The sequence below is a fragment of the Fringilla coelebs genome, assembly GCF_963513975.1.
Source record: "Fringilla coelebs genome assembly, chromosome: 8".
In the NCBI taxonomy this organism is placed as follows: Eukaryota; Metazoa; Chordata; class Aves; order Passeriformes; family Fringillidae; genus Fringilla; species Fringilla coelebs.
Window position 1 is genome coordinate 10,643,999 of NC_140066.1, and position 16,115 is coordinate 10,660,113.

Here is a 16,115-nt window from a genome sequence, read left to right on the forward strand (position 1 = left end):
GGGACACGGCCGAGGGAACAGCAGTCACGATGGTGCTTGCAGAAGGTGAGGGGTGGCTATCACAGTGAGAAGCTGCTCTGGTTCACAGGGTGCTGACAGACATGGGGAAGAGACAGCAAGTAAAAATATCCATGCCCAACCACAGTCTGCAGTCTCTGGGGCTGCTGAAAGCATCTAGATGTGGGGCTCCCCAAAAGCTGCGTTCCTCTTCTCAAACCTCATTTTGAGCTCTGACACAAGGGCGTTGTGGGTGCTGCTGTGACCTTTCTTCTTTGGTGGCTTGATGACGTGCTTGGGAGTGAGGGACCCAGACACGGTTGGCACCCGCCACCCCGGGCCATCGCCTCGGGGAGCCAGGGCGGGGGGTGGCGGGGGCAGGGGGGCTGCTGGCGGCACGGGGACAACCTGGACGTTATTGTTGCTGTTCTCATTGTGTAGGCTCTTCACGTCCTCCTCAACCACAAACTTCTCTGCAGCGTTGCTGGGCCTCTTGAACTTCAGCCACTCCATCCTGACTGTCCGGGATGGTGGCACCTGTCTCTTTTTTATGATCCTTCTCACCGGCATGACTTTGTTGGACCGCTTGTTGCGCCAGAACATGGCAGTAGAGATCATGATAGTTATCAGCACCATTATGCCCATGACACCAGCTAGCACTCCTAAGGCTTTCATGGGGTTATCTTTAGTTTGCATCAAAAAGGCGGCCATAGGCCCTTTGTGAAGAGTCTGTAAAGGAGTACAAAGAAAACACATGACTTACTCCAGGGGACAGACAGTGACCCAGAAATTTCATTTGTCCAAAATATGTTACAAGTAGAGCTGATTGATGGAAGTTGTCTCTAAAAAAAAAAAAATGAGAGTCACACAGCCAGTCCAGTCCAGGGGTGGAAAATTTAGATGGGGCTGGAGACTGGGTAAACATTATAGTACTGTGAGGTAGATGACTTGAACACAAAAGATTACAGAAGTACTGCCACCAAATTAGGGCAGATTCCTGCATGTCACCATAGTGTTTAACTTGCAAGAATGGAGCAAGAAAATAATTGGCTCAATTACTGAGCATGGCATTGAAAAAGATTAGGAGAAAGCTTCTGCTTATAAAATGTCAGTGTACAAATGAGTAGTCAGCAGATATGTGCTGCATTCTGTTTTCAAGTACTCTTTTACAGACATAACAAAACTCTTTGAGGTAGGGGAGATAAGTGGAGCTAAAGAGCTTTGTTTATAGAAAGAAATCAGCAATGACATAAGCTACATATGGCATATTAAGGACAAATGAATGGCCAGTTCACTTTCCAGCTCAGCACACTGTGCGTCTTGGAGGTCCCCGTATAATTTTGCGGATTTTGCCCTGCGGGTGGAGCTTGGATCTTTTCACACTTTTCCAGTACATGATGGTGGAGATCACCATTGTAACAGAAATGGTGGAAAGGACGCCACTCATGCATATTCCATATATTGTCCATGGACGCTTCTTGAGGCCTAAAATATAGGATTTTACCCTGGACTTGATCTGGAAATATCAAAAATAAGAGAAATGGTCAACCCTCACATGGTTATATTTGAAAGAGGCCAGTATCTATTATAAATACAGCTGGGAAACTAGGCTGAAATGTGCACAGGATAGAGAGCCTATAAAATAAAGGGAGCTAAGTGTTGAACTAGGCACAGGAGAGGAGGCAGTTGCAGTGATGTCAGACTGAATCCAGAAACAGTAAAAGAAGTTAGGAAGCACATATAAACACCTGGCTGATTAGGGAATAAAGGCTAGAGGCATGGCACATAGATCACCCTTATTCAGGGCATGGTAGCCTATCCTTGGACTGCATTTCCAAGAGAAGTTCATCGTGAATACAGGTGGTGTCTGAACAGACAGTGGTGCTATGTAAGGCCAGGAGAGCCTTCAGAAATGGCACATTCACATGCAGGTCTGGTTACTGAGAGTTGGTCATAAAGTGATGTATGGCTGCAGAAAGACAGGGCTGTCCACTATGCCCTAGCCCCCTGTCTTTGACTACAGGAGGGAATCCTCACCCAAACTTTGCTAGTCTACTGAGCTGTGTTTCAATTAGAGATCTAAGCTCCCAGCTTTTGGTCAATGGGAAGAAAAGGACCCCTCTGGAGCAGTAGTCACCATATGCTAAAATAGGTATCAAAGACAGTGTGTATAAGGAGAACCTTGTCAGTAGCTTGGACTTGAACCTCTGACTTGTAGATCAGATGGATTTCTCCGTGTGACTGTAGGATGCCCATCTCTTTGTCCTCCCCAGTCTGTGGGGGAAGATGACTCAGAGTATCCCAGAGTGTGCTTTAGAACACCTCTTGTCATTAAGGTTGCATCCATAAACTTGGGGCACGTAAATTAGCTAATAATTTCTGTCCTAATTTCTGTTTTTTTGCAACTTATCTCAAACACATTATCAAGCCTACTCTTCTCCTACCCTGAATGTGTCCCATTGCCAACAAGAAAGTAGGAAAGAAATTCTAGTGAAACTCACAGACCATGTCACTGGGCAGGTAGGGACAAATTTTCATCATTTTGCTGTACAGAGAATTCTTCCAGTACTTAATTAGGAGTGGACCTGAACTAGAAACTAAAAGCAAAGCAGCCCATGACTTTGGTGGGGCTTAGACTCACATCAGCTTTGCTGTTCTGCATTACATGGATTTTTTTGTACTTAAATCCCATCAGATAGAAATTCTACCCTGGCTTACTTAACTTCATGTGAAAGTCAGATAAATTAAGTGTCAGATAAACCCTGCTAAGTAGTATGCGACCTGAGTCCACCTGTTACAAGTTTTGTCAAGATCTATTTTTTTGGAAGGCACTGATGGCTGAAGAGAATTTGACTAGGTATTTGAAAACCTTGAATAAATGAGATTAGACAGTACATGGGCAACATGTACTACAGCTGCAGAGGTAAGAACAGATAAAAAATTGTAGAGAGTGGAGAGTTTTGACATTTGGCTTCGTTCAGTCGCCTGGTCTCAGAAAATCTGGCATCTGTTCAGAGCTTCCAGCGATGAAGAGATGATTAATACCAAAACTAAACCCATTAACAGCTAGCTGGTTCAGCCTCTGTTTTAGTTACTTGACCTCTACTATACAAAGTTTTGCCTGGAATTAGCCTTGGACAACAACTGTTCTGCATAAAAACATCAGACATTTTGTAAGCACAGAGTGGGAGAGTTTCTGTTTGTCATGACCATGACACTGGCAGGATAAACAGAAGGAATAACTTGCAATACAGGCCAGGAATGTCATAATCTTAGCCAGGCTGCAGAGAGACTTATGGGAAGTGCACATTTAAAACATCAAGTCCTTGTGTTGATTACCAGCAGTGCCATGTAGCCAGCTTGTTTGTTGCCACTATTTGTTGAATTGTTGAAGCTGTTGTTTTTTCCTAAAAGGCATGCTGCACTTTGAAGGGTACTGGTTTTTCTGGTGCACAATAAAATAAAAGCAGATACATGATTAAATGAAAGCTGTCATATCTCTGTGGGCCAGGACGTGGAAAAAACACTCCTTAACAGTCACCAAGGGAGTTAAAATACCAAAATGCCACTGCTCACAGAAGACAATGCTCTGCTGTTTTTTTGGGGTTTTTTGGTTGTGGCAACTTCTCAAGAGCCTTTCCTAATGCATGGGTTGCAGTGATTAGAGCACAGGGCCAAGTATCCAGAAGCTGGACCCAGAAAGGAATGTGGTTGAGCTCTTCAATCACAAGAGCAGCTAAGGCTCACCAGCTATATTTAGGAGTCTAAGTAAGTAGGCAAACCTGTTAAGAACTTAAGCTATTGCAGATTATTTGTAGATGTGGCACTTAAGGGACATGGTTTTGTGATGGACTTGGCAGTGCTGGAGTTGGACTCGATCGTAAATGTTTGATCAACAATTGTGTTACAGACAACTCGGGCGGTGTTGACTTAAACAAGTGGATTTGTACAATCCGTGCAATGAACCAGCTGCTTCTGAGGAGCCCACTTCCACACATTTAGTGTTTCTGGGGTTTTGTTCTAGCCTAGTTGCAGGGATAGCTGCCTGTTGGTGCCCAGGCACACTAGGTGTGCTCCCAAAACACATTTTCCTCTGAAAGAAGTCCACCTTGTATGCTTGGAGCTATGTGAGGCACAGGCCATCGCACAGCATGTGGGGATGATCAGGAGATTTGCTTCAGAAGTGACTCCTGATCCGAGGCAAAACACCAGCTGCTCCTGCAGTGCTTATCCCAAAGCTCAGTGCTATCACTGTATATGAAGGTTGTGTTTGCATCACTTCGCAATTCACACACCAGCACGAAGCAAGACTTCTCAAATCAAACCAATATTTTTTTCAAGTCCATGAAACTGTGGAAAGAAGAGGCTAACTGCTCTGCAAATGTGGCAAGGGCTGTTCAGTGCCAGCAACCACAGCTCCCATGGTTGCCATTAGTACGAGAGAGATGATCTCCATTTTACTTCGAAGATTTTTGTCAAAGCTTTCAGTGAAGAGAATCTAAAACTGAGACTCACCAACTATATTTAGAAGTCTAAATGAGTGGTCAAAGCTATTAAGAACTACAGATTAAGCTGTCTAAATATGGACTTAAGCCTCAGTCTGTGAGGAGGTGTAAATAAATGCCTCCTCTACATTTGCAGAACCTCAGAGGAGTCATCAAGAGGCCAAGGGATGCCCCCATCAGGCCAACTTCCAGAAAGAGGAATGGGAATCAGCCTTCTCTGAAAATATCAGGCAGGAATAGATTTCTGAGTGAGACATATGGATTGAAAAAGACTGGCTTTTCCAGCATATGTTTTTTTATTCTGTGAAAGGTTATTTTTTATTTATTGTGAAAGGATAGGATATTAACAGATGCCCCTCAATACCAACTTCCATAAAATCAGACTCAGTTAAATTAAAAGGCCTTTGGATTCTTTTAGCACTGTATTATTCCAAGAGAAGGTCCTTTTGATGTGCAATACTGCTGAACTTAGTCACAAGGCATCCATCTCGAAGGGCACAGACTTGTGCTAATTGCAGTGGTAAACGTTAATCAGAAAATATGCCTGTTTAATTACTTACTGTGATTAACACTGCAGGAAACCTCTAGAGGATGCATTCAAAAATATCCTCTTTATCCAAAATCAGTAATACATAAATGCCCACCAAACAGTGAAATAAGAGCCTTTGTACAGCTGGAGCACAAAGGGATGAAATGCACATTTGTAACAGCCTCAGAGAAGGAGAGTGTGTGTATGCAATATGCCTACACCAAGGGATTGTTTTCTCCACAAAGCGTTAGCATTGACTGTGCTGTCCCTGGGACACAGGCAGTGACCAAGGGTTTTGGACACTGGCACTGCAGCTCATGTACCTGCAAACTGAAATGTTTCTGCAAAAAAGATGGGATGCTATGGGATAAAAAAATCCCCCAACCCAACCAACCCAAATCATTACAAGCCATGGAAGAAGTAATAGAGACATGTACAAAAAGTACGCTAGATTAGTAGCCCAGATCCTGCTGAAGAAACCTACTCAAAGAAAGCAGATGCTTTTGCTATCTCAGACTCTCTGTTGGGACTTGGCATCAAGAAGAGCATGGGAAAAAGGAAAAAAAACTGCGTGTGAGGAAATCCACGTCATCACATGCTCTCTGCTTCCCTTCAGAGTTTATGAGGAAGGCTCTCCCTCACTTTGTGCCAAATATGTACCCCAGGAGGGGGAGAAAATGGAGCAGACAGGGGACTTCATACAAGACACCATCTTTCATCAGGTACTGCTATTGCTTCAAGCACTAGAAGGAAATTCAGGAAACTCCTTATCCCAAAGTATCAGCTATGTTTGTTTTCCTTCAAGTTGTCCTTCTTAAGCTGGTTCAGGGACATGTTGTCCCCCAGCAGGCAAGGTGGGACACCCTCCCTCTACTCACATCCATCAGCCCCACATGCTGACAGAGAGGTTTCCAGCTCACCCAGGAGGGGGAAGGGGAGGCTGGTGGCCACCAGCAGTGATGTGCCTGGGGACTGGGCCTGGGTCCACCTGCTGCCATGCACTCCTGAAATGTGCAGGCCGTGAGGAGCCTGGAAGCAAGGCAGGGAGGGCAAGTACTCCCACTCTTGGCTGTGGGTAGCAATTCTTGTTTCTTGTATAAAACCCACCAAAACTTAATTTCCATGAGAAATCCAAGTGTTAAACAGTGCATTTCCTTTGTATCTGTAAGAACAGCTAAATCTCTAGACTTACCACAGACACCCTGCATGCAGAGTACCCCAGCTCCACGTGGCAGAGCCTTGCAGCAGCAAGCCCAGCCCATGCTCACAGGGCTGTCTGACCCCAAAAGGCAGCCCCATGCCAGGCACTGCCCTGCTAGGGCAGACCCAAGTCCCCTGGCAGTCCAGCAGGCTCTGAACTGTGTACACAAACTATCATATGAATGTGCCTCATACGGAATATCAGTGGAATAAGAGGAGATGGAGTAAACAGAGAGAGATTATAACAGACCTAAGAGCAGTGGGAGCATTGTGACCAAACAAAGAGAAGGCCAGCTGCTGTCTGTAGGATGAGATTTGCATCTTTGCCCAGTTTATGTGTGTGGTCCAGAGACTGGCAGGCTAATGATGTGCTTCTCATCTGCTTTAAAGTCCATTTCCTCCCTGCTGGTACCTAGTTAAAGGCATGGCAAGGCAGTTACAATAAATAAGAATCGTACAAGCATGTGCTGCACACGATAAATCGCTGCTTGTTCTTCAGCTGACTTAAAAGCTGGACTAAGGAAAATCTCAGCCTACGTGTGTAAGACTCTTTTAGAGCCTTCTTGTTTCATCTGCTAATAATACTGCCATTACTGAGCTTCCATCCAAAGTTCTATGTACTTTAAAGCATTTCTGTAAAGTTTTTTCTCACTTTTCCTATGTCACTTAGATTGATTTATCTGATTTATTTCATTCTGACCCCAGCTGTTTTCCACTCACTTTTTGTAAGGGAAAAAGGATTTTTTCTTCTCCTGGATAAAAATAAAAAAGCAGAACTTTAGCAGTTGGGATTTACCTTTACTCTCAGAAGTCTATAGACCTTAATTCATATCTAACAACCTCTAACAAAAAAATCATCTCCCAATTACATTACACTCCTACCTTTGCACCTTTGCAATATTTCTGATCAAAATATCTTTCACATTTGTGGCTGTAGAATCCAACTTCACCACAAGGCTACAGAAATATTCTGCAAAACAGAGCTGGCAAGAAAGTCTCAGAAATGGAGCAACCAATGTCTACTGTTTGGTGCCTTTCAGGGATTGTCTCCCGTAAGGATTTTTCTAAAACATTTGCTTACCTCTTCTGTGATATCAATCTTCAGAACTGCTGTGGTACTGAAGGACGGAGAGCCTCGGTCTTTGGCCTGGACCACCAATGACCATATGCAGTCTTTATTGTTTGTGATGTTGTGGATGATGTCCAGAGATCGGATATAGGATTTCAGCTTGATCTCCCCAGTGCTTTGGTCTATGTCAAACACATTGGCTGGATCTGCTTGCATGATGGAATAATCCACAATGTTGTTGGGTTCTTCTGCATCTTGGTCTATGGCCTGGTAGGGGAAGTGTGAAAAACAAAGGTGTTATTGTTTGTATCTTTGCCTGAGGATAAACACCTTCTGAGCATTCACTTCCGATAGTATCTGTGCCATGACTGGGCTGCTTTCATTTCATCTTGGAAGCTAGGCTACATTTTCTAGTGAAAAACAGCATGACTAGGCTCCTTTCTTTATAAATTACTTCTATTTGAGATGAAATAAAATCAGAGGAAAAACTGAACTGTAACCTATCTGTAGAATGCAAATGGTCCTCAGCTGGGAGCTTCTCACACAGTGTGGGGGACAAATATGAAGTGATAAAGAACAATGGGATTAGCTCCATGCTATAAACTATAGCTGCCTAAATTTTTGTGTTGTGGTATTTATTCTACTAACATTAGGTGTCGTGAGATCAGGTTTCACTATGTGCATTTAAATGTGTGTAACATAGGATGTTCTGCCTGGGAATTGTTATTGCATTTTTTTCACCTTCTGTTCTGCACTGGATTATTGGATATGGTTCTTCAAAACGAAGGGAACTAAGTTGTGTGGCTGAACACAAAGGGGTGTCAGGAAGGTTATGTGTTCAAAATCCTGTACTTTCATTCACTGATCTTGTTTGGGCTTCTTGTGATCACTGTAATCCAGGACTGTCCCCCAGCTCATTGTTCAAATAGTGTAACAGGACTTTATATTCTGCCTATAGAATTTATTTCTCCTTCTCAGCAGTCAGTAAATACTATAATTCTACACTTTAATCCATTTGTTACATCCAATTGGATGTGCAAAATAAAGCTGCAAGAAAAGGCAACTTTCAGACATTCATCATGACCCCTGAGAGTAAACAGCAGAGCCAAGGCTTTTCCAAAGCACTCTGCTTTGTGACACACGGTGCCATCTCTCACCTCTATCTTCACCGGTGACCCAATGATCATTGTCTTCTCCTGGATGTTTTCATTGAACTCTGGAGAGTGGTCATTGACATCTAGCACGGTGATAAACACTTCAGCCAAGCTGTATTTCCCATCTGTGTCCTCTGCTTTCACATAGAAATTATACTTTGAGTTCACTTCAGCATCTAGCACAGCCCAGGGCTGGGTGTAAATTATACCTGTTGATGGGTGGATTAGGAACCTGGAAAAGAAGCAAGAAAAGACTTTTGGTCACTTAATGTGTGTTTAGATCCCACCTTTGCTCTAAGCTGTAAAGACTGAAATGCTGTGCCCAGACACTCTTACGCTTCACCTAATTCCTCTCTGGGTGATGTTTCCAAATCTTTCACTCTGCCTGGTTTTTGTCTAGTTCCTTTAGGCTTGAAAGCCAGAGACCTACCAGTGTCTCATAGTTTTCTATCTCTTGTGCCATTTTAGCTGCATTTTCCATTAAAAATCTTTGTCCTCATTAAATGCTCAGTGTGATGACCTTCCCCCAGAGTGATTTTCTTGCATTAAAAGGAAAAACATTAAGCCTTTTTTTTACTTTTTTTTTTTTAAAGTACAGCATAATAGATTATGCCCTGCATAAATTAAGATTGATTTATGTCACCTAAATATCTAAAAGAAGTGTGATGCATATCATATTTAAGGTCTTCACTTCTCAGAATGGGTAGGAAAAAAATCTGTTCTTAAATCTCCCAAACTACAGGGCAAATTATCTTTTCCAAAAATAACCATTTTTCCATAGACTGACACTGGGATGGAGTGGGTGTTCAGCTTTTTCTGTTGCAAGTTCAGTTTTACACATTTGTAATTACAGAGACACTGTCAAAAGTGTCAGCCCAAAGTTTGTATTTATAGAGAAGATACCAAAAAAGTGTCTTTTTAAAATGGACTGCCACTGTAGGCTCCAAGCAGTAGTGCTTTTAACAGATGAAAGTTTTTATATTTCCTTTGATCAATGCACAGGGTAGCAAAATATTTTCTGCATTCCAACTGTGAATGCAATTGAGACTGATTATATAAGGGGCATTTAGCAATCTAGAATCTTCAATTGTTCTCATAACCCTGTTGTAAGTTTTGATGAAATCCAAGAAGTGGGAATAGCAATGTAGGAGACAGTGCCTGTGCTGCCTCCTCAGCACCCAGCTCAGCCTAACCATGCAGACAGGACTCTCATCATTCCCTTTTTAGGGGAAGAACAGAAGTGCTCCCACTGGCAGCTTGGATTACCAAAGTAGGATTGTCATCAGATTGGTTTCATCTTCAACAGTTAACACTATTTCTCTTACTCCAGTACAACTCATCTTTCTGCCCACGCAACTGCACACCCACTGATGTAATACCCAAGACAGAAACATTGTGCCTCTGGCTGAAATTCTCCTATCTGCATCAAACTGTGTGTTCAGCACATCTAGAGGTGCCAGGGCTAGAAAATCAATCCAGCCTTGCAGAGCGATGCCATTCTGGCAGGAGGAAAACAAACAAAAATACTTAAGAAGGAAAAGAAAAGTTCACATCATAATTTCTTCATTCAACAGCATAAGAACAGTGAATCTGAGCAGCCCCATAATGCCAATCAGAATAAAGTCGTGCTTACATTTTTTTCCCCATAAATCCTTTGTCAACAACCTTCTCAAGCTTCTTTCCACCAGCTGCTACATTCTAAACCTAAGAGGTCTGCCTGCATGACATGACCTTTTCTTGCTTCTCTCTGTGCAGTTAGCAGCTAGCTTAAAGACTTAGTGAAGAGCTCAAAATAATCCATCGTGGAAATGCTCCCAAATGTGTATCCTTCTGGCTACAGAAGAGGTTCACCCTTAACATCTTGGATTTTGGACTTTGATTGTGCCTCCTAAATGGCTTTCACCTTAACAAGAAGAGTTCAGCTTTAGCTCCAGGTGGATAACGTACAGAGGAAAAAAGATTCTTGAGATGAGTGCCTGAAAAGCTCATTCATGTTCAGCATTCTGCGCTGCAGAATGAAGGCTCCAGCAGGAATATCTGTGACAGCCATGTCACGGATCCCAGCCATGTCTGGGAGCTGGGATGGACATGGTGTGAAGGAATCAATGTTTCAAGATGTTCTACCCCAGCACTGTCCCCAAATACAGGGAGAGGGAGGGAGGCATTATTACCAAGTCAAGTAAGCATCAGGTTCCCTTTTTCCTGATGCAGGACTGTTTTGTTTAAATAGACAAAAGGCTTTTAACACCCAGTGCAGCTGACCTCCAAAGCTGAGATGTATATCCTTGAATATCTTGTCTTACTTGATTTAGCTTGACAAGAGCTATTTGTAAAGCTACATGGAAAGGGAAGGGGAAAAAACCCCACGAAATTATTTTTCTGTAGAACTGACTTTTCACAACTAGACCAAAACCTCTCTTTCTCTTACAAGTGTTTTTGAAATGGTGATTGAACAAATCCTGTGTATTGATACTTTATCTGCCCTGTATCTTTTTGGGGGTTTGTGGGTAGAATTCCTTGGGTTCATGAAGTAGATGTTTAATGATCACAGTAGCTTTACTGTTGTGTTCACAGAACTCACAAAGAACATGGCATAAATGTCCTTGGAAAAAAGCAGACCAAAAAGGAGTCTGCTAGCTTTCTTTTAAAATTATTTCAGAACACTGCTTAGAGGTTATGTAGTTTTATTTATTTACTTGTTACTTACAGATCTGCTCCTGTTCCATAGATAGAGTACTTGATTTCTCCCCAAAGCCCTGAATCTGGATCTGTAGCCTTAAGAAAAGGAAAAAGGAGAGTTTTACTTTACCATAATGGAAAAATAACTGTTTCATTTTTCTTTTAACAACAGGCCCAAATGCTTTTCACTCTCTTTGCCATCACATTTTTAGTGGGAAACTGCATGAGCAAATATGCACCTAGAAAGTGCACAACCTAAGACCAGGAAATGTCCCTGCCAGCCCCAGGAATGCTGTCCCTATGCCCGGGGGCTCTGGCACAGAGAGTGACGCTAGATGGCCCCATCCATCCATAGTTACCTCCTCCTCCTTTGATAGAGATGGAGACAATCTCAATGACATGAACACACTGCCAGCTCTCAGACCTTCCTAATTATCAGTTAAACATTAATGAATATTCCCTAGACAAAGTTATTTACTTTATATATTGTATTTTTAAGCTTCAGCTTGTTTAATTTAGTCAATTTATAGTAATGAATAACAAATGTTTCAATCTATACATTGTATTTCAGCTTTGTTTGTTTTTTAATCACTCTTGTGCCTGTGTGACTTTTAATAATGCAAATACTACAACCAGTTGATATCTTTGTTTCATGCTCTTGTTGGCTTCCTTTCTTGGCTCAGGCTTAGGAAAGCTATTGATTTGGTAGCAGCTATTTCCATAAGCTCCTGCGTCTCTGATAGCTCTGAGGAGGTGTTATACCATTGTATCTGGCCATCAAAATTCATGGTGGTACTGGTTGATTCATTCATCTTCTTGTTTAAATATTTGAGAACTGGAACAACGTCTTTGATTCCTGCATGATTAACATAACACATTTGCAGCCCTACTGGTAGATGTAGTTTTGTTGTTTGGCATGAGCTTGTCAGATTCTCTTACCCCACGATTTTGACCACAGCCTAGTTTAGTACAGTCTAACTTCACTTAAAACATCTGCATACCTGGGATTTCTTCCAGAATTGCCATTCTGAGTACTTGAAACATCTTAGTTTTTCACATATAGTTGTGAATCTGGGTCAAGTACTGAGTTGACAGCACATGACTAAATTTTACATGGGCTCCTTCAGCTACACATTCCTGTGCACTTTAGCTCAGAAATTTTATTGCTTCTGCAAACATTTTTTAAATCTCTTCTTTTTTTTGCTGTCCACATACTAGAATTTTTTTATTCCTCTTACCTCAAAGATAGTTATGTTTAAGAGTCGTGAATAGATTTCATATAAGTTTCATGCAATAACCTTTTCTCTGTTGTTTATGTTTCAGTTCTTTGATTCTTCCATTGCTAAAATTTGCCTTCAGCACTTTATTATTCTGATTATTTAATCATCTTTCTTATGTGTTGCCAGCTTCTGCTGGAGATCTCTGGCAACCTGCCTCCATCATCCTTACCTGTGTGGCCTCTGCAAGGTGACTTGTATCTCCCACCAAGGCCCAGGTGTCCAGAAGCTTTCTTGGCTTTGTGACATGAGGGCTGTTTCCAGTCTCAGCAGTTGCATTAGAGAGAGGCAGCTGGAAATGCTCCTCTAGCACTCAGGGCCCAGGTAACAACCCTGACTTTCTTTGTATGAAAATGCAAGATACTGGAAAATCTATGGGCATATTTTTCCCACTGTGAGAAGATGCATACATAGGGATCTTTTTTTTTCCAGTCCTAAGCACTTTAATTTTATATTCTTGCCCTCATTAACTGTTTAATTATTCCTTTAGCAGCCAGGTTCCTCCCAAGAGGAGGAGACTAATACCTACTAAGCAGCCATCATGTTTTCTTTTTACTCATACTTAAGCAAGCAAATCCAGTAAATCCAATTCCACTTAGCCATAACTGAATCTTCCCACTGGACACTGATTTGGCAGAGGCTTTCTTAATACTCAAAGGCCATGTGATTTGACTTAAAAGCAGATGGCCTTTGTTGCTCTAAATAATATTTGTCTAAAACTTTATTTTTTCCTAAAGTAGTTTTTTTTTCAGTTGATTCTGGAAAGGAATTGAAGTCGAATGTCAAGTAAGATTTGCTATTTGCCCTGTCCACTATTTTTAAGGTACTAGAACTGTTTCCACAGACACCCAGAAAAGAGAATGTTTCGTTGGAGGTGAATGAAACTTACTGTAACAGCAACTACATTGGAGCCCCCTGGGGAGTTCTCAGGGATCCTGGCAATGTAGTAGTCAGAGGAGAACTTGGGGACATTGTCATTGGTGTCCAGCAAGCGAATCACCACGTCAGCCGTCGAGCTGAATTTCTCAGGTGTGTTCACCTCTATTGCAAGAAGCTAAGAAGAGAAAAACCAGCAATCACTACAAAGCAGCTATTAGTTCTCTTAAAGGAGCTTCCTTCACCAGGCACATTGGTGCATTTTAGGCTGGTTGGAGCAGACAGCTCAGAACCAGGGAGATGATGAGCCAGGTCAGCATGCGGCCTCGGCTTGTTTGTACGTGCTTGCTTGAGATGGGCAGTCAAGCTGTGGGGAGAGGCTTTCAAACCTGTGTATTCATATTAGACTTCATGTGACAGATGTGACTAGTCATAACTAACCAACACTCATCCAAAAACCATGACAGAAGTTGTCAGTCATCCCTGGGCAGATCCAAGAACTTTGGGAAACAGAAGCACTGAATTATTTTGAATAACCACATAAACTTAATTGTGATCTTGTAGAGGAAGTTCTTCATCAAGGAAGAAGTCAGGAACAGTAAACTGCACCAAACAGCGAAAAAACCAGTTGTTTTGAAGCAGCGTTACTCCCACCCCATATGCTGGATGGTCAGGCATGTACACCAGAATCCCATTTCCCAAAGATTGTGAGAACTACTAGCAACTTCATGGCATTTCTACCCTCATTGCCTCATGCTGATTAGGACTTTATCAGATAAAATGAGGGCTTTTGAATTGCCTCACTGTCTCTGAGGAGAACAGAGCTCTCTGACATTACTCATTCTTATGACTGCTCATCTGAAAGGACAGGCAATCACACAGAGTAAACTGAGTATTTACTGTATCTATCTGCTCCTTACTGAGCAAAATCTACTGGATTTGGGGAGCATCAGTAGGATGCCTCAGCTGGTTGAGCAGCAAGCTCAGGTGGTCTGTGGTGGTTCTGTAAGCAAGAAAGAGCAGTTTCAACAATGGGTACTTAGAGCCACTGGGACCTTCACAGGGTCTGTATCACGCAGGATCAGCACTAGGCCATCAGACTTGGGCTCTGGGGGGCTGAGCCCAAATGGCTAACACCAAAAACAATGGTCTAATGTTTGTTTTTCATGCTTGGGCAGAGACATAGTTAACACAAAGCAGGAGGGCTCTAAGAAGGGAGCACACCACTAATAAACTACTGAGCAGGACATGAACTGAGATCTAAGAGGCTCAGCTGAGAAATCTGGCTGCAGGGGTTTTAATTGCTTTGAGATGTGTCCCAGGAGCTCCCACAAAGAGGGAGTGCCTAAGGGAGCTTTGGCAGGAGCAGCAGGGCTGGCACAGCATCCCCTGCTCCCCTGGTGCTGTGGGAGCTCATCCTTCCCTGGGCAGGGCCTGCAGGGCAGGTGAGTGATGCTCCCCAGCCGTGGCACCCCCGGCTGCCTGGGGGACCCGCTGGGCTCAAGGCTCTGCTCTGCCAGATTTGGACAATTTGTATCACCTCGAGGTGAGAGCAGAGGGTGGGAAGCTGTTCAAGTAGACAGAGAAAAGGCGATCTCAGTGTCATCTCCTAGAGCTGTGCCTGCTGTGTGGACATTTATAGTGCTTGGAAATAAAGAGAAGAAATGAATCTCGAAGGATTGCTTGCAATTACTGCAGGACACTGCTGCTCTAAAAGGGCAGCCTGGTCACTCCATTGCTGTGCTAACTTTTGTGTTTGGGATTCTCAGGTGGTGTTACAGCAAAAGAAGTTTTTGAAGGGACAGCCATGCAGACATCAGCAAAAACCTCCTCATGAAAAATCTCAGCTCCTAAAGCTGTACAGAGGTAAAATCTTAGTGCTGATTGTGCACATGGAGCTATTACTAAATTATAACATCTGCAGTTAAATCATCTTTGCTGCTGCAATCAGCCCATCTTAGTACACCTTATGAAAGCTCAGTATTTTTACTTTGTTTTCCACACTCATTTTTTATTCCCTCTCCTTTAAGCAGCCATGGTCCTGCTATGTCAACATGCTGACAACATCTTCCTTCAGGGAGCAAATTTTGTCAGCTTACTTGCCTGCAATGTCTTATGTAGACCTGTATTGTTTGTTTCATGCAGAGAGAAAAAAAATAGTGTAAAGCTATTACTTCACAGGACTACATATCAACAATTCATACTTGGGCGCCAGAAGAGCAAACTGACATGCAATCTTAAAAGTGGTAGGTAAATTTTTAAAATAGAGTTTGATTTTGGCAGCTGAAGATAACTGCAGCCTCACCTGGTCCCAGTCTGCAGGTATGAGTGTCTGGATGCTCCTGGCAGGGCAGGATGTGCTGTAAGCTGAAGGAGATGGAGGCAGGAGGTTTGCCCCCAAAGCATGGCAGCCCCTAACAAGGTGGGACAGCAATATCTGGCCCCTGTGGCAGAGGGACTGCAGAGATGTGTGAATTACCACTGCTGCCATACTCTGGGAAACCCATTTGAGCTCTTAGACAGCTGAAAATGAACTCCTGACTACCACCTACATTTAAGAGCCAGCACTAAATGGAAGATAGGTTTCTCTAGTAGCCTTTGCTTCAGAAAGTTTTTCAGTGCATCTCCCAGACAAATTAGCTTTACTCTCTGGCATTTTATTCTTCAAAAATGAACTAGAGGAGAGGGATCATTGCTTACAGAAAAAAACCCAAAACCCTCAAGATAACCTCTCAAAGCTGTTGTGAGATACACATTAAATAGAAATATATTTCATCCAAAATTCTAACCAGATTGACTACACTGACAACTAAAACTGGGTAGGAAGTG

The 16,115-nt window shown here is 42.7% G+C and overlaps 1 protein-coding gene across 1 annotated transcript in view; it reads right to left on the reverse strand.

Annotated features, from left to right (window-relative positions):
* Positions 1-174: 174 nt before the first annotated feature.
* CDHR1 (cadherin related family member 1) overlaps positions 175-16,115 on the reverse strand; it is a gene marked incomplete at its 3' end in the record, with an annotated part of 43,739 nt that continues 27,798 nt past the window's right edge. The window contains exons 13-17 of the mRNA XM_084210258.1: positions 13,300-13,464; positions 11,162-11,229; positions 8,458-8,686; positions 7,313-7,567; positions 175-726 (exon numbers count right to left, since the gene is read on the reverse strand). Coding sequence (XP_084066384.1) covers positions 175-726; positions 7,313-7,567; positions 8,458-8,686; positions 11,162-11,229; positions 13,300-13,464 — 1,269 coding nt within the window. The remainder of the gene's footprint in view (positions 727-7,312; positions 7,568-8,457; positions 8,687-11,161; positions 11,230-13,299; positions 13,465-16,115) is intronic.